Source organism: Embiotoca jacksoni, unplaced genomic scaffold (genome assembly GCF_022577435.1).
Source record: "Embiotoca jacksoni isolate LCO1_2020_lvr unplaced genomic scaffold, fEmbJac1.0.p SCAF_6, whole genome shotgun sequence".
In the NCBI taxonomy this organism is placed as follows: Eukaryota; Metazoa; Chordata; class Actinopteri; family Embiotocidae; genus Embiotoca; species Embiotoca jacksoni.
The window spans coordinates 9,253,266-9,271,607 of record NW_027185414.1 but is presented as its reverse complement, the minus strand read 5'-3'; the positions used below and the strand labels follow the sequence as shown (position 1 = coordinate 9,271,607).

Genomic DNA, 18,342 nt, shown 5'->3' with positions numbered 1-18,342 from the left:
AGAGAGAGAGAGAGAGACAGAGAGAGAGACAGAGAGAGAGACAGAGAGAGAGAGAGCAGAAGAGGGAAAGTGTGTGAGGAGACATATAGAGAGGAGACAGAGGAGTTGACGTTTGTACACTACGGGAAGGTGGTGAGGCTACAGTACCTACACACCACTGATAAAATGCGCAAGCCTGTCAAACTCCCCTCACCTTCCCTCCAGCCAAATTCATTACAAGTCATACAGGTTATTATATTCCTGGATTGTCCAAACACATTCCTCGTGTCAAAGTTGTGTAGCTGAAGCTGCTGTCCTTTACCCACCTTCATCCACGTTAATAACCCAACTGCGGCAGCAGAACCACTTCCCAAAATCTGAGTTGCTTGCACAGGAGTAAAGTAGACGATGAGGATATAATGAGATAGTCATAAGAAATGCTGCTCTTCTAGTGAAGGGTCCACCTGCTCTGTTTTTGAGGAGAACCTTGTACGAGTCATTACTACTTATCATCCTTGTAATCGGCCCAAATAAAAAAAAAAAAACGGAAAAACTAGCAGGAAATAATCAAGGTGCAAACAGGAAGACAGCAATTTCCCCTTCAACAACACAAATGGAATTGGTATATACTGTAAATCCAGATAGAACTTAAACTTAGAAAACCTTCCTTTACATTGTTTTCACAGTTCTGAAACGTCACACCTGTGTAGAGCACAGACACCACATACACCCAATTTGGGCTTTACTCTTTTGAGCATAACTAGTGTTACAAAATTAAATGTAACGGTGTGTGTGTGTGTGTGTGTGTGTGTGTGTGTGTGTGTGTGTGTGTGTTCATTCATTGCTCTTATTTTTTTCTAAAATAATTCAAAAATAATCCTTCTTATCTATCTTATTTTATGTATACGTATTTGTAAATGTTGTCTTATTGTGTGCACCTTTTTGTGTTTCTATGCTGCTGTGATGACTAAATTTCCCCACTGTGGGATTAATAAAGTCTAAAGTCTAGGTCTAGACGTTGTTTATTTTAAATGAACACATGCGCATCACCGGATAAATCAGATATTCTAAGACTTCACTTTCAAACATGCAGCACATGTAACATATGATTCCTCCACTTTGTCTGCCAGTGTGTACCATCACTTTTTATGGAAAAATATACAATATTAACTCTTTTAGGCGTGATTAACTTTGATTCACACACCTTGAGCTACAATGTGCAATGTTAACATATAACCACAACTTTTTGCCTGAGGTGCTATAATTCTGTATAACAATCAGACAAGTGATCATACTATAAAGCCTCTTTAGCCCACCTGTCAAAGTCTACATGGTTTACATTCCAGTTTTGACCCATGTAGTGGGGTCTAACTCAGCCACATGGGGCCCTGATGGAATGTGCAACCCCCTCCCACCCCTTTGAAATTGTAAGTGGTGCATCGCAATTCTAACAGTGACTCCTGTATTTATCATTGTCTGTGTAGATTTAAATTATTTTCTTAAATGTCTTACCGTTGTTCATTTTCTGTGACGTGCACTGCAACTTACTATTTTTTGGCGACCCATTTTTTTTTAACGTGTCACACCTGATCATCAGACACATAACAGGACAAGAAACACTGCAGAGAGGAGAAGTGCCAATAACAAGCGTTAGCCTGACTGAAAGATGGCTTTGAGGGAGAGCCTAAAATAAAGAGGGATTCAAACAACCCTAATCTCCGTGCGGCAAGCCGCACCTCGTAGTGAAAGGAGACCAGAGAAAGACAGGAAAAAAATGAAAGTAGATGCAGGAGTTCAACAGCTTTCTCTCTGGTGTAATGCAGCCTCTGACATGTTGATACAGCACAGCCAGCGGTAGCTTCAGTTACACTAAATTTAAACTAGACAGATGCCACACATAGTTACTCATGCCTCGCCCCGGGAAACAAACGTCTCATTCATCACACTGGGTGCTGGGACCCCCTCAATACAGAAGGGTTAGAGGGCACCCACATGGTGATCTCACTCCACATGGAGACCTCATGCATGACTGTCTGACCTTTGACCGCTGTCTTTTACATTTTCATAGGAATCGCACTACTTGTAGGTCCATCAACGCTCATTTATTTTCTCACACATACAGCATTTAATTTGAAACTGCAAGACGTACAAAGTCTATTGAAACTCGCATATTTAACTGTGAAAAGCCTCGATGTCCTTTTTCTCCCTTAGAAATAAGCCAAGCTTTATGAGTCATTTCAAACATATTTGAAAATTAACAAACTTAAAAATTAAATTATACAAATATTCAAAATTGCAAAAAAGACCTAAGCTAAGAGGACCTAGGTGTAGTGAAACCAATTCATACTAAAAGCTAAATTTAATGCAGGACATATATTAAGCTTAGGCTCTCAAAATTTTCCGTAAATGTGTTTTCAGTTAAAAATTGAACATCTTCTGTTGTCATTTAGGGAAAGTTGAATGCTATTTCTGACAGGCTTCACAACTCCTCGTACTGTAATAACAGCTGTTTGTCTGAGTGATGGCGCCCACCCCCTCAACCAGAAAGTCTAGACAAGGACAAGCACAAGCACACACAAAACACACCTGGCTGGAGTCTGGGAGGGCCGGCACACTCACCTGGAGATGTGGCACACAGCATTCTTCCACTCCTCTCCTCGTTAAGATTGCAAAGTGCTTGAGCAGTAAAAAGTTGAAGGCTGTAGACGTGCTGGGACGAGAGGGATTCTCCTACTCTAAGTACGAACGAGTCACTAGAACCTGCCGCCTGCCCTCTGCCACTCTCTTTGGGAGCTCAAAATAGTCCACCATGAGAGCGATGTAATTTCAGTCTTTCCCACGACAAGGACTGAGAGGATCATGCTCTTGGTCACAGAAGCAGAGCAATGACAACAACATAGACAAGGGCACAAAAAAAAAAAAAAAAAAAAAAAACTCTTTCTCCACGAGCTGCTCCCAGTTTGATCATTTCATTATTACAGAAATATGCATTGATATATCATCATATTTAAGCCTGACAAAGACTCCTACAGGTACAAGAAATGTCACAGCCCATTAACGGAACAAAATCTAACCTGACTAGTCACTAAGCGGTTGTGGTGACTGCTGGCATCTGGAGATTTCATTAGCCTAGATCAGTCTCTCTGATGTCACTGGTGGTCTCTTTCACATCCTGAGAAAGCAGTGAGAGGAAAGAAGCCTCAGTCGTCATGGTGGTGGGTCTACAATTTTCTGTGCTGGTGTGGCGGCAACCGACAAACCGCAAAAAAAAACATCTCTCAGTATGTGAGATATGACAACGCACCAGGAAAAAAAAAACGTCAAACTACAGCGGAATAATAATGAAAAAAGAAACGGAGAAAGGTTTGCGCAAGGTGAACAAAACGTCTGTTTGAGTTCCCCTCGCCAGCAGCTGGAGAGTGGCGTGCCCCTCTCTCTCTCCTTCGTTTCCACCTGCCCATCTGAACCCCACATGGCGTGTCTGGGCAGACGGCCACACACCTCCACATTGGATCTACTACTCTACCACCCGTAAAGGGCACTTCTTCCCCCCTCGCCTCGTATCACCTCTAACACCCAATGGGGCCACTGCATGATCGAGCCTGACACACTCACCAATACCTATTTCTAACACTCAAACAATCACTTCACTATAGAAACTCTCCTGCAAATTGGGGTAAGTGGCACTTAAAGGGGTAAACACAAATACTATAAGACTGATTGTGTTATTTTTATATATATGAAACACCATTCAAAACAGTGAAGGGCAAATATGTTCTATAATTAGTATGTATGCTGAGGTTTATCCCCTCGGATACTATAGATGAAAGCAAGTTCGAGGCCACTGAAGTGAAACTATCATATACAAGTCTTTAATAGTGCACTTTCAGTGCCATTAGTTTCACGGTGACTATTAGTTGTAAGCTACAAATGGAAAAGGTGTGAGACTGACAGACTGAGTTAAACGTAAAGCTACTTAACACATCGTAACACGCAATTTTCACTGCTTATATAAATCTGTAAATCTATAGCAGGCGCCTCAACGTTACCGTTGGTCATTAAATCATCTTAATTTTTGGACTGCCTGAAGTAATGCGTGAAAAAAACGAAAGAAAAAAAAAAAAAAAAGAGCTCAGCCATCTTTGGAAAAAGTGCTTCAGAAAATGGGTGAAACAAGAAAACATTGCTGTTCATGTGAAAACCATGTAGCTGATTTCACAGTGAAAATGTTCGAGCAAAGCAAATGTTATCTGGATTGTACAGAGCTCGGTATCATTCAAAACGTTTTGATACCGGTATTGACTCTGATACGGGTTCCTGAAAAACACTTTTTTCCAATACCAACTTCATGAAACCTATTTGAACAAAGACAACTCCACGACATAATACGATACAAATCTTTAGTTTTCATTCAGAGGGTGACGATTTAAGCCAGCTATTTACCGTAACAATTCACACACACGCCCTAAATTCTTCACAGTGGTAGATTTAACAATTTACCGACGTTCCCTTAAGACTGCACACGCAGGCTATCAGTAGATGCCAGCTAGCTAGAAGCCTCCAGTTAAAGCAGCGCACGCAACTCAGACAGGTATGTGGCCCAAAACGTTAGAGGCGAGTCAAATACGGCCTTCTGGTTTGAGAGTTACCGTAGTTTTAAGGGTATTGTATACCATGTGGTACGCACCATAGCCAATTGGCCATTGAGGCTGTTAGATGATTTTCAAAATAAAAGCTTTTTTTTTTTTTTCACCAATAGTTAAGTTTCGGTTTAGCTTTGTTTGTGAAGCGTTCTCTGTCCTTCCCTCTGATTCTTTTTCAATGAATGACTCCGACTTACTTTATCTCACTTTCTAGTTCAGCTGCTTCACAGAGAGACTTATTCAGCTGTAGATATTCAGGGGGAAACCCGCACAGTAAGTGAACACAATGCCTTTGAATAGAACGGTGGAATATTTTACCTCAAAGAGGTCACTGTTTCAAAAAAAAGAAAACGGCAAAAAGAAAACACAGACAGAAGCAGCAGACACTCAGACAGCAGATAAAGAAGCGCAGAACAAAAAAGGTAGATGGAGAGGTGCAGTAATACTGTACCACACCATTTACACTGATTTCTAATCACATTCACACACACACACAGGTAGAAAGACAGCCAGCTAATCCACAGCTGGGCAGAGAGTAAAGTGTACAGGGAGGAAACATTCACTATAAACTAAAATAAGATGCAGAGAAAACATTTAAAACAAACATGTAGAGGAGATTTATGGTAAACAGGAGCCTCTTGGTTCAGAGCTTTTTGAGTAGCTGCTAAAAACGATATAGAAAATGTGACACAATTGCTTCATTTTAATTTTGGAGGTCATAACTTCTCCATTTCACAACACTTGAATTAAAATTCTGAAGAACTGACTGCATGGGTATGAAGTCATGACAATCACAACCCACTTCAAGCAACATATTACAATAAGAAACTGATATTCGCACAAGAGGTTCCTCAGGTTGTTGTTACAAAAACAAGCCCCGACTTGAGCCTTGCCTTCAGAGAACGAGACCAACTCAGGAGTGTGCAACTCCCTGCTACTGTGGCTGAGCGGTCGTGTATTACACTCCAGTTATTAATTTGGACACCCCCCCCCCCCCCACCTCCCCTTTTTGAGCCAAGTCATACAGTCCAGACCAGATTAAAACCACTTGCACAGTGGTGCTTTTATTCCTACACTTCTTCCAAATGGCTTTTTTCCCCCCTCACCCCATCCCCAAATCAAACTCTTTTTTAATCAAAGGAAAAACTGATTTAAGATTGCACAAGCCAAACTTTCTTGGAGTCATTACTTTGCCCCAAGTTTCATAAAAAGAACACAGCCGAAGAATTCACTGGTTCCAGTGGTTTAGGGCCAAAAGCAAAACATATGAAGAAGCTGAATTTAGCACGGATGCACAAACTGATGCCGACACCACAAGATTTAGATCCAGTTTGTGACCTTTATTGTATCACTTAGGCACCATTAAGAGATTAAAATCATTTTATTGTCATGTGCTAAAGGTGATGAACACAAAGAAATTCTTACTTTGCTGGTCCTCCCTAACCTAAGCAAGAAAAAATATAAGAAATGAAAAAAAAAAAAAAAAAAAAAAAAAATTGTCCAGTGTTGTGCAAGAAGCAGTAGTTAGCAGCAATATGCTGTGCTTGACTGTTGCTCATAAAGTGCACTATGCATTATTACACATAACACTGTATTGACAAATGCCAGTGCAAGTGCCAATGACTAACTGTAACTGTAACAAGGGCATTTATAACGGTAGAATTGCAGTAGAAGTATTAACAGTAGGGTGTATAAGCATGTAGAGTTGAGCAAGGGTTCAGTGAGTGGACAGTGTGTGTGTGTGTGTGTGTGTGTGTGTGTGTGTGTGTGTGTGTGTGTGTGTGTGTGTGTGTGTGTGTGTGTGTGTGTGTGTGAGTTTCAGAGAGTCATTCAAAAGTCTGATGGCCTATGGGTAGAAGCTGTTTGCTAGTCTGGTTGTTGTGGACTTCATGCTCCTGTAACGTCTACCTGATGGTTAAACAATGCATGGTGTTCAAGATCCTTTCACACATAAATTCACAATTTCAACTGAACAAATAACCCAAAACCCACAAGCTTCTGTCATCACACAAGCAGGCAATTTCTCACCATATCAGATGACTGATTTTTCACAGCCACTTCAGCTACTCAATATTTTTCATTTCACTGAAACGCCATTCGTCATGGAAGTGTGTTTCTCTGCAAATGTTTAAGCAAATCCCTGCTTTATTAGTGAGTATCTGTCCTGATGTATTACTTCATATTTCACCCTTTTCAAGTTCTGCAGTCATTAAAGACACCAGCAAATCAGCAATTATTTTAGCTGAACATTGGCAAATATGTGCTTCTCTCTTGCCTTTTTTTCCACAGCAGGAAATCTGTTCTGTTGTACTCTTGCCTCAAGTGACAACAAGTAAATATCAAAGGGAGAAAATCTGCTCCAGTCAAGCTTAATAAACAACAACTTTAACCATTTGCATTTAGCTAGGAATTACACCTAAACAGAAACTCCCGCGCAAAGCCAGAATCAAAACACATATAGTAAGTTAATTATCTACATATCAAATGCAATTCTTATATCTGGTATTATTCTGAATTCCATCCTGTAAAATACTTTTCAGTAAATTTGGCAAGATATCAGCAAACTGTTGACGATATACATCCCTGCAAAGCAGTAACGTTCTATAAGGCTAGAAATGACCGGCAGCTTAGTGTTGATTTTTTTTCTTCTCTGAACACAAACATAAGTTTGTTCCTCTTTGTTGACCAGAAGCGTAACTCTAGACAATAACTAAATTAGAAAATAAACCAAGTGCTGTTGCACCCTAACCCCACAGGTTCTCGACTGGTGAGTGGCGACCAAAAAAATTTGTCGCAGGGCCATTTTGAGTGGGTAGCAGGCGTGTGCGTGGAGTAAAGAAAGTTGAGAGAAAAACAAGTTTGACTTTTTTAACTGCAGTGCGCGTGCAGGAGCTGTTTGCTGCCAGCGTTGTCATGACAGTAACAACCTAAACTTACATCATTACACCAGTTAGAGCATTTATAAACACGGCTAGGGTTAAACAAGTCTGCCTCTTTATTCATTTCAAGAAAGGTCTGCCTTTTATTTCATATTTCATACTGTTTAATTTATATTATTGTAACTTAAAGAGCATCACCAGTTTCGAAAAGCACATACGCTTGTCCTTCAAGGTCAGCCTGCTTCTTTGTTTTTAATGGGTTTTTTTGAAGAATAGCTGCACTTTTGTTGCACCTTTTTTTGTTTATTCCATGTTCTTAACAGTGCATGAAGGCCATGACCTGAAGACCAGGGAAAAATGTGGGTCCTGAAGTAAGACCAGTTCAAAATCACAGAACTAAACACGGTCACATATTCATTTCACACTTGTATAAAATATATTTAGAGTGAACGAAAGTAATAAAATCGATCCATTTTTATGCCTGCAACAAGTCATCAGCTGGAAAAAGCGGCAATGTTTTCATCATTTTAGACACATTACTTGTTATTCTGTCTGAAATATGTGGAATCTTTGGATCTACCAAATGGTCCCATGATGTTGCCATACCCTAATTTACTTTTAATCCAAAATGTCTGTCCTAGCAAATAAAGACATAATTCACTTCATATATTCTTGACGATTAATTAAGCATCTGCTGATTACCTACTATGTTTCTATTGTTATAACAATACAATTATGACCACCTATAATTATTAATAAAAAAAAACCATTTCATGAGCTTTTAGTGCACTTTTTCCCTATGTGGCAATAGTCTCAAAGATAACCTAATCACATAAAAGAAAAATACTGTCCTCTGAGTTCTGTCCTTTTTTGTTCTCAACTTTGTTTACTAGTACTACTACAACTAGTTTATTCTTAGGAGGAAAGAGATTGCAGTGTGATGCCACAAAGGGCTTTGTTTTGTCTCAAAACCAAAGCATCTCATTTATTAGCATGGTATACACCTGAAATCACAGATCACAGAAGACTATTTTCAAGTTTTTGTATTGTCACAGCAATATATGATTCACAGTATTGTTAAAAAAAAAAAAGTTGCTTATCCTGAGCTGGATGTTTAAAAAAAAAAAACACACAACCTATTCTGATTTCACTAATTTGCTTCTTTTTTTTTTAAAGGTCCTTCATCACTAAAGAGTATTGAGCGTCAAAAAAATGATGACGATGATTATACACATCCTTCCTTTATTTATGTCTCACACATTTGTGACATGTACCACGTGAGACACATGTTCCAGCAGCCATAGATCATAACCCATAATTTCAATGCCAAACTAATTTCTAAATTCCAAATGTAAGTGTAGTTTTTAGAAATAAACAACTTCTTGGTGCCTTCCTCTTGCACGCTGTTACAAAGTTGACAAACTGTAATAGACTCAAATTTGCTTGTATTGGCTAGAGTTGACTTCAGAACATTTTACTCCCATTGTAGCAATGTGGACTCACAAATAGGAAAACATAAATAGCCTACATGGCAAGAGGTGATAAACGGTCCCAAACATAGTTTTTTCCTAGAATGTGTCAAGGTACAACCTCTATGCATGCCCTCTCCTCTTAATCTATCTCCAAGGTTGGTGTTCATGCTCCCCGGAGCCATCAACACTGAAAACAAAACACAAAAGCCTCACTTTTATTTGCTGTTTATTTTATTGCAATATTTAATTTGTTTCCTTTGTAAATTACAGGGTTTTCATCAAGTTTGTATCAATTGATTTCAGGATTTCTGCCAGAAGAGCTCCGCATTCAACCTGTAATTTACCTGTGCATAAACGCAATAGAACATCATGTGTTGTCTCTGGAGCTGTGCAACTTTAACTGGAACATAATATCTCTGCATTTACGAGTATCAACAGGAACAAATAACTCGACCTAAATTAGATTAATCATGTTTGTTTCTCAAAAGTCCACTTGAAAATGATATGGACACCTACAGCAGCAGGCACAGTGCTTTGCAGTTCACTAATACCGTCCTCGTTGTTTTTAAAACATTACAACAGATTGTCTGTCCTACTTTTAACTTATTTATTAGTAAACACCGAGTGAATACAAGTTTTGACAACACTGACATGTGCTACTTTGCAGAAATGTGCCTCCGTGACATTCAAGTTGCTCCCCTCCTTTTGTCACACTTCACTTACATACACCACATCAACCAAACTGCAACCCTCCTGCAGACGGTCCCGCCAAAGCGCAGGTTAACATTTGATAGGTTGTCTGTTGCAAAAAAAAAAAACTGCAGGAGACATTTACAAGTGCGAACTTTCTCTGCTAAATTAACAATCGGCAATAACAGCACTTTGTGCTAACCTGCTACTACGTTAGCATGCCGAGCTAAATGACAGCTGGCGGCGTGGACGTCAGCTCGGTCACCGGGAAAGACGAGACAGTGAAATCATTTGTAAATCTCGATTTGTGCAAAAAAAAAACACACACACACACACACACACGCTTGTCAGGGCTTGCTTCCTCTGTTTCCAGAAAACGGCATGAGGCTGCGATCGAAAGTTGCCGGGCTTAAAGTTGAGGCAACAGTGGCGGATGAGTAACTTAGGTTGCAGCATATTGTGCCATAAGTTGTCTACCGGTGGTCTGAGACGTGTCCCCGGGACGAAGTGAAACCCACTGACCTGCGGGGCCTAGCGGCTGCTGCTGCCCGTCCTCCCCGAAGATCAGTCTGAAGTCCAGCTCCTCATTCCCGGGGCAGTTTGCAGTAGTCATCGGGTTTGACAGCTCGGGTTGTTTTGTTTTTGTTGTTGTTGTTGTTGTTTTTTACCCCGCCACTCGACCGTCGACCGCTGGAGCGATTCGCGCCGTCCTAAAATGTCACAACATTTACCGACTGCCACGACGCCAAAAAAAACTTCAACTTTTGCTCATTTTATTCGCGAGTGAACCCGCGTTTCTTCCCCTCCCACCCCCCTCTCTCCCTCTCTCTCTCTCGTCGGACAAATCCACAACACAGGTCGCCGACTCCTCTTCTCTTCCTCCGGCTGTTAACGAGCGAAATTCTGGCTTCAAACTTGAGAGAAAGTCGCCTGAGTCCCCCCTTGTCTCTCCCCTTGTCTCACTGTCTCTGTCTGTCTCCCGACCTATTTTCACGGGAGGTTGTTTTTTTTTTTTTTCCTCCCCTCTCTGTTTAATGTTCGCTATAATAAACTGTCCGTGTGATTGTCCCGTTCTCGGTCTCCCTCCCTCTTTCTCCCCCTCTCTCTCTCTCTCTCTCCTCCTGTCTGTCTCTCCCCGGAGCTCCTATCCCAACTTTTACTAACCCCGCGTGACAAGGCAGTTCCAGTGTTGACGTAAGCAGACACAACACAACACGGGGCACGCGCACGCACACACACTCGCAGCTCCTGGTCTGTGGAGTTAATGAACACTTATTACCGCGTTACGGGCCTGAAATACGTGCGTAATGATTTGGAACCGAAGACGCAATTTGGCGCACGGGAAATAAAACAATGCGCGTAATAATATTTAGGACGATTTGAAACAATTGGCTGAAATTCATAAATATTTGGTTTTAACCTGTGTTATCCATTCTCTTTTTGCGAATTCAAATGCACAAATATTTGAAACTGCGTGAGGCACGCCGTGTGACCTTGCTTCAACTCGGTTTTACAGCCCCTTCGCTCTATTTAATTGGTCCTTCACTGTCTTTCAAACACCCACCATTAGATCACATCCGATTGCACCTGCCCCTCAACCCTACCCGCTTTGTGTGGTTCTAATCTGAGCCAGGATTGGTAAATATAATGACATGCTGCACTTTTTACCTTTAGATCCAGCGGGCCTGTCAGCAGCACAGAGGCCCATTCATTTCTAATCAGCCAGTTTAGGTTTGTGAATGGGGGGTACCCAGTAGGTAGGGAAGAGCAGACATCTTGATCATAGCTTTTTCTGTCATATTGCAGATGGTGCTGCTTAAATAGCATCCCCTGCTCTTTAAAACAATGCTTGTGTTTTAAACCTGTTTTTTATTTCCCACTTTTATCCCTTCATGAAACTAAGAGGAGTGTTTCTCACTCAGTGCGAGTTGTTATTCTCAAATGTATTGTTAGTGCTCAAATGGTGATTTTGCACAGTGCTGTGCACTTGGTGGGACTGGGTGGATTTTTTTTTTTCATACCAGAAAACGGCAATAAAATATTGACCAAAAGTCCAATAATGTCTGCAAAGCTGAGGATATATAACCTGTCAAAGAAAAATGTGTACTCCTTACTGCTGGATTTGAAATAGGAGTTTGTTAAATGGCGTGCAAATGAATAGTTTTCCTTTTTGTGCACATTTTATATTGATTACTCCTGTTCAAAGTTATGGATTTCTATCATTGGTTATTTAAATCACAATGCAATTCTGAGTATTTCTCACCAAAGAGTAAATCTGGAGCTAGAATAAAGCAATAGTAAATCCGTCTGTATGGGCTGTTCCGCTCCCTTTAACCTCTGCGCCTCTATCCAACCCATCAATCTTCTCAGGTTAATCTTCATTGGGCAAGCAACACAGACGTTGATGTGCTCTAAAGCTGTAATTGGTTGCTGCTTTGTTAATCTTGGCTGACAAAATTTGTCTTATATCCTGCTTCCGACCTGTTAGAGACATAAGTCCAAACTGATAATGCTTACCCTGAACTCTTTTGACATATAAATTAACTTGTATTACTGGCAACATGTGGGGCATATTGAAATTCTTCTTTCGAGTGTACACACTCACGCAAGCACATAAACACACACACTTGAGGATGATCAAGGATATCTGCCACTATCAAGCAGGCTTTTAATGTTTCACCAAAAGCACTGATAAGGGTAGTTATAAAACATCTGAGGTTTTTATTATGTGCTTTACTGCTGCTATTCATGGTACCCATCATGAAATGTGGGACTTTTATGATCAACTTACATAAAAAAAAAAACTAAATATAATATTTGTGTAAAAATACAGTAAACTTGAGATGTTTTTAATATAAACATGGACACTTCCAAGAAACTAAAAAGAACCCCAGAGATTAATTTTGTATTTCCAAAACTTCAGCATATTTTGATTAAAATTACCTTATCCTTTTTCATAAACAGGAGACAAAACCGTCTTCTTTTTCTGACACAGATACACTACATATGCTATATGCATGTGGGCGTACAGACAAGCGCTCTGCTCACAAATGCATCTGAAAGCATCAATATCACATTTCCTGTGGTCTTTCTTTCCAAGCAAAAAGCACCTAGTTTAACCCTTCCTGATTTATATGCTACTTATATGAAGTCTTTCTCCCAACAAACATTTGTTCCTCTCCGTTCTGGGGTGGTTTGATTACAGTGAAAGTCATCTCGAGTTCCAAATATACATTTTCAGAAGTTTTCCTTTGAACCTTTAGGCATGTTCAATGTTTTCCTGCCATTACAGACAACAGATTATCTACAAATCGCATTAAGTTATTTTACATCACCTAAAGGTTTTGCAAATATGAATGTATCGAAAGAGAACATAGATCTAACAGATGCACACATACTTGAATAAAAGTAACCTATTAAATGTTGAGCTTCCTATGATTTAGCTTTACAAAGGAAAAGGGGATCCAAACAAATTAAAAAAGAAGAATTTTACTTTCTCCTTTGAACTGTGAGTCTGTGTTGTCCTCTTTTTTCAATGTTTTATGGCAGTATTTAATTTAAAAAAATGAAAGTCAAATATGCTGACTTCAGAATGGATTCAAAATGGAAAATAGAATTAAGGTGTGACTTTACTAGAATACAGTGTTAAAACTTCACTAAATGACAGGATGAAAAACATTTTAATTCATCTAAATGTTTCTTACATTTACTGTGTAAATGTGATATATATCCTTATTCAATTACAAATAAATATATGAAATATTGTCATGTGGCAGTCACTAGACTTGAGTGCACTTTCTCCTGTGCAATAGTCCTGTCTCCAGACCCACCCGGTGATAATTCAGGTTACCTGCATCTCTTATCTCTGCAGATGACCTTTGAAGGGAGAAGATAAAGCAAACAAATCGTGTGGGAGGCTGTAGATGTGGTTTATGATATTATGTTCTTGTACAGACAGTTACGAAGGAAAAAACAAAACAGCATCTGCCCCCACACTGGTCCTGCCTAAGAGGTGTCATTCTTTCAAGGATTGGGGTTTGCACACACTGCAGAAATGCAACGCAGCACCATGGCAACATGCGCAACGCTCACTAAATGTCAACGAATATCAAATAGCACTTCTAGTTCTGAATCAGAATGTCAGCTGATAAGGAATTAAAAGCTCACAGAGGCAGTTTTGTAACACAAAAATAGTTTACACACTTTCTGATATTTACATTGAAACGTATAAATGTAATTTCTGTAATTCACTTGTAATATTATGTCTTTATTTTTTGTGTGATTGACATGTAGACCTATAATTGTAATGACAGGGAGAATGAAAAGGTGAAAACCATGCTGAATAAATAAAATAAACAATGGCTGAGAAATAATTGATTTATCAAATTTTTTTCAATGTGAAGGAAATAAAGACTCAGACAACAGTGCAAACACTTGTTATTGTTGGTCTGTTCAGGATTTCAGGTGACTTGAACTCTTCCTTGATGTTTTGTGCTGCCCTCTTTCGTTCATTTTGTGAAACTGAATATTGACTCATCTGATGACTGAGTGAGTCAGTTCAGCCTCCTGCCAGGCAAAGTCTGGACATAAAACCATGTAGGCCATGAGAATATAACTCATTTAAATGTTCACTTTTCAGTAATAAAGTTCATTAAATAAAAAAAAAAAAAAAATAAAAAAAAAAAAGTTGACATATAGTAGAATACATATTAGTACATACTCAGCTCAAAGCTTTTCTTTTTTTTTTACTGTTAGGAGACAGACAATAGGTTCACAGGGATTCCAGCTGCCAGACCTTTTGTTTGGCAAACATGTGACAGACACTATTAGTCAAAGTGTGTGTGAGGTTTTGAAGCTACAGTAAATCAATCGGTGAGCTGATTCATTCAGCACGTTAGCTGATGAACGATCAATGCTGTAACAGCATCGCTGATCCAGACAGCTGATTTATTTGCACGCTGTGGTTAAATGCCACGGTTCTTTGCAGAAAATAGTATAATGGCAAAATACAAATGTATTGATCAAAACACAGCGATGAAAACATTCCCATCAGACAAATGCAGGCAGGGCAAATCAACAGAGGCTTGTGTTCCCCTTTGGACCCTCTTTGGATGCATGCCTAGGGAGATTAGCCTCCTTTTTATAAGCTTATACACACCAGTGGCAAAGTAACAATACTGGATTATCTCTATAGGAACTCGAGGACAGACATACAAAATGATGCATGTCTTTGACTATAATTTAAAAGTATAGACTACATACCATGCATACATGTTTAAAAAGAGCAATATCCAAGAATAATCAGACATAATGAAGACTTTTCGCACAATGTTACCACTTTGAAATGAATAAAACTGTATTTTTTTAATGGATTATAGTGCCTAGGGTTTGGTGTTTGCTGAATAGGATTGACCAGAACTCAAAGTCATGTGTACCGTTATTGACAGTCACAGTTGTGTCAATGACAGTGCTCTTTCTCACCCTTGTCTAATCTATCACAATTCCTCACACTACTGTACTGCAGGCTGTGCTGAACAATAGGTCAGTGATCAGCAGATTGATTTAGCTTTAGAACAGTCATACAATGTTCATTACCTCAAAAGAAACGCAGTGTTCAGGGGACACTTGGATGGTCATTTGGTCTGCTGTTTAAAACCACAAATATTTCCACAATTTTTGTTCCATACCAATGCATTTATCTTTAGTTATAATTATAGCTTATGAACCTAATTATATTATTAGGCAAACAATTCTTACTTATACATTAAAATCAGAAAACATTTTGTCAAAAAATGGCTTAAAAAAAACACTGCGCTTACAACATTTATAATGTTTATTGAATTTGTTCAATTAATGCGATCAATTTGACCAATTGCATAATTTTCATGAAAGGTTGGTGTTATTGTATATACTGGAATATTTTTGATAAGGTGAGAAAATAACAAATAAAAACATATTTAGCAAATCCAGATTATGCTTTTCTACACACGTCATCACCCTACGTCCACTGACATCATCAATACTCGCCAAGAAAGCATGGCGTTGTTTCTGATGTAAAAAGAGTACTAACGGATTTACGGTGAGGATTTTTTTGTTGTTGTTGTTGTACATTTAGCGTGACTTCTAAAGACTCAGTGCAATTAACTGGATTTGCCTCCATGCGGTTATCGTTCATACCCGTTTTAGATCCCGTCAGCTGAATCTCGGTGGTAGCGAGCCAATAAAGCGTCAAAATGCAGTGCGTGAAGGTCGGCTGTTCGGCGTTGGTGGCGTGGAGGGCTCTGGGCTCCGGTAGACCTTATCGGTCCGAGCTTGTTAAAGTTTCGGCTTGCTGTCGTCAGTTTTGTCAGTCAGCAGCGACATCGGGAGAGACCGTGGTTATTCGTGTTCCTCGTTACCTGCAGAGGCGCCTTGAGGACGTGAAGGAGACTCGCGGCAAAAACAAGATCAACACCATCAAAGCTGGCAAGCTCCTCATCCACAGCAAGAACCCCGATCTGAACCAGTCCGCGGGATACGTCCTGGGGAAGTTTGAGCCGCCCGTTCTCTGCTCTAAGGGATGGAAACACAACAAATCATACGGCGACTATTTCGCCATCAACAACATCAAGGCTGTTGCTCCCTACGTTACCACCAACCAGGAGGACGGTGGACAGAGAACACCGTTGACATTCAGTGACCTCCACATCTGCAGGGAACTGGTGGAAACTTTGGACAGTGTCAGCGTTACCCGTCCCACCACCGTGCAGCTGCAGACCATACCGAAGGTCATGAAGGGTCACAACATCCTCTGTGCTGCAGAGACGGGCAGCGGGAAAACCCTGAGTTACCTCCTGCCTGTAGTTCACAGACTGCAGGCTGATAAGCAGTCAGAGATGGACACTAACGGCAAATACAGGACCCGTGCTGTGGTTCTGGTGCCTTCCAGAGAGCTGGCTGAACAGGTGGCAGCTGTGTCCAGGACTCTGTGCGCTCCGTTTGGATTGCTCACAAGGATTGTGGGCGGTGGGCGAGGTGTGGGACACATCAAGATGGTCTTCAAGAGGAGCCATCCAGATGTTTTAGTGGCTACACCAGGTGCTCTGGTCAAGGCCCTGAGAAGACGTTATCTGGATTTGAGTGAGCTGAGCTTTTTTGTGGTGGATGAGGCCGACACTATGTTCGACCCCAGCTTTTCCGATATGCTGGAGAGCATCCTGCGACACACAAACATTGCTAGCGATCCCAAGGAAACACGTGGCCTGGGTCATAAGGCCCAACTGCTGGTGGTGGGGGCCACCTTCCCGGGCGGTGTCGGGGAGGTGCTTAGCCAGGTGACCGATCTCGGCAAAATATTGGTCATCAAGAGCAAGATGCTGCACTTCCTCATGCCGCATGTCAAACAGAGGTTCCTGAAGGTGAAGGGTACTGACAAAATCCTGGAGCTCCACCAAGCCCTTAAGCTGCTCCAACACGACAAGGGACAAGATGCCGGCGTCCTGGTGTTCTGCAACAAGTCTGCCACCGTCAACTGGCTGGGCTACTCGCTGGAAGAGATGGGGGTCCGGCATGCACGTCTGCAAGGGGAGATGCCCGCCACTGTGCGCGCGGGAATCTTCCACTCGTTCCAGAAGGGCGTAACGGATGTGCTGATATGCACAGACATCGCTTCACGCGGCCTGGACACATCCAGAGTGTGCTTGGTGGTCAACTTTGACTTCCCGGAATCCCACACGGACTACATCCACCGCGCAGGGCGAGTGGGGAGAGCGGGAGGGGTGGAGGATGGGGAGGTGCTCAGCTTCGTCACTCATCCCTGGGATGTGGAGCTGGTGCAGAAGATCGAGACGGCTGCACGCAGGAGAACCAGTTTGCCGGGGATGGAGTCTGAAATACATGAACCGAAGCCCAAAGCTGTAGACGCGGAGGAATAGATTCTTTGCAGAATGATGTATGTGCCGAGTTAAAAACTGCTGTTTTTACATTCATCTGCTGAAGAGTTTTTCTGTGCTCATGGACAATCTAAGTTTTTTTTTTTTGCCGAGCGTTTAGATTTGTGACATCACAAATAGTGTGAAAGACGATCTTGTAGACCCGCGGCAAAAGACTGTGGTCCAACATTCAACTTCCACAAGCCAGATGTGGAAACTTAAAACCTCCAGTGCACATGCGCTCAGAAGGGTCTTTACAGTGAAGAAGAGACGTCTTGTGTTCACCAGTTAAACTTCTGAAATAAAATATATTTGCATATTTATAGCTTCTGTAATTTTTAATGAGGGAGAAGGAGTAGATTTCATGATAAGAAGTTTAATGAAATAATTGAACTCGTTTTGTGGAAAAACTATATCAGGCATATATCACAATTCCAAGCTGAGTATTCATGTGTCACAATGCAAGCACAGAGGAGATCTGTAAATGTGAAAAATATACTATCAGCAGAAACGGTGAGCAAGGTTTGGTCAAAATAATTCAAAATAAAACACAATACAGTTGAATATTACTGCTCCACCCATGCACCCACGTTTCTGAGCCCTGCATCATTTACAAATAATTATTTATTTTGTGAAGGAATCATCAATGAAATTTCTCAGTTTTGGTTCATCTTTCTGTGGAAAAACAATTTGACAAAATCTAGGTTTTTTTTTTTTTTTTTTTTTTTTTTTTTTTAAACTCTACACACCTTCAAACACTCCCATCAGG

The 18,342-nt window shown here is 40.6% G+C and overlaps 2 protein-coding genes across 3 annotated transcripts in view; one reads left to right on the top strand and one right to left on the bottom strand.

Annotated features, from left to right (window-relative positions):
• Positions 1-10,816, bottom strand: part of nfatc3a (nuclear factor of activated T cells 3a) — a 63,687-nt gene extending 52,871 nt beyond the window's left edge. The window contains exon 1 of one of the 2 annotated variants that reach the window (XM_069173548.1): positions 10,186-10,816. In XM_069173548.1, coding sequence (XP_069029649.1) covers positions 10,186-10,276 — 91 coding nt within the window. In that variant the 5' untranslated portion in view covers positions 10,277-10,816. Of the gene's footprint in view, positions 1-2,598; positions 2,752-10,185 lie in introns of those variants that run through there. The other variant, XM_069173549.1, reaches the window with a different exon arrangement.
• A 4,865-nt stretch (positions 10,817-15,681) lies between these two features.
• On the top strand, positions 15,682-17,896 carry ddx28 (DEAD (Asp-Glu-Ala-Asp) box polypeptide 28). Its single transcript, XM_069173550.1, has 2 exons — positions 15,682-15,742; positions 15,850-17,896. The coding sequence occupies exon 2, from the start codon at positions 15,897-15,899 to the stop codon at positions 17,574-17,576; it is 1,680 nt and encodes a 559-aa protein (XP_069029651.1). The 5' UTR covers positions 15,682-15,742; positions 15,850-15,896; the 3' UTR covers positions 17,577-17,896.
• Positions 17,897-18,342: the final 446 nt, after the last annotated feature.

Excerpts from the sequence above, each read along its gene's own strand:
- ddx28 (XM_069173550.1), top strand. The coding sequence starts at position 15,897 with ATGCAGTGCGTGAAGGTCGGCTGTTCGGCGTTGGTGGCGTGGAGGGCT.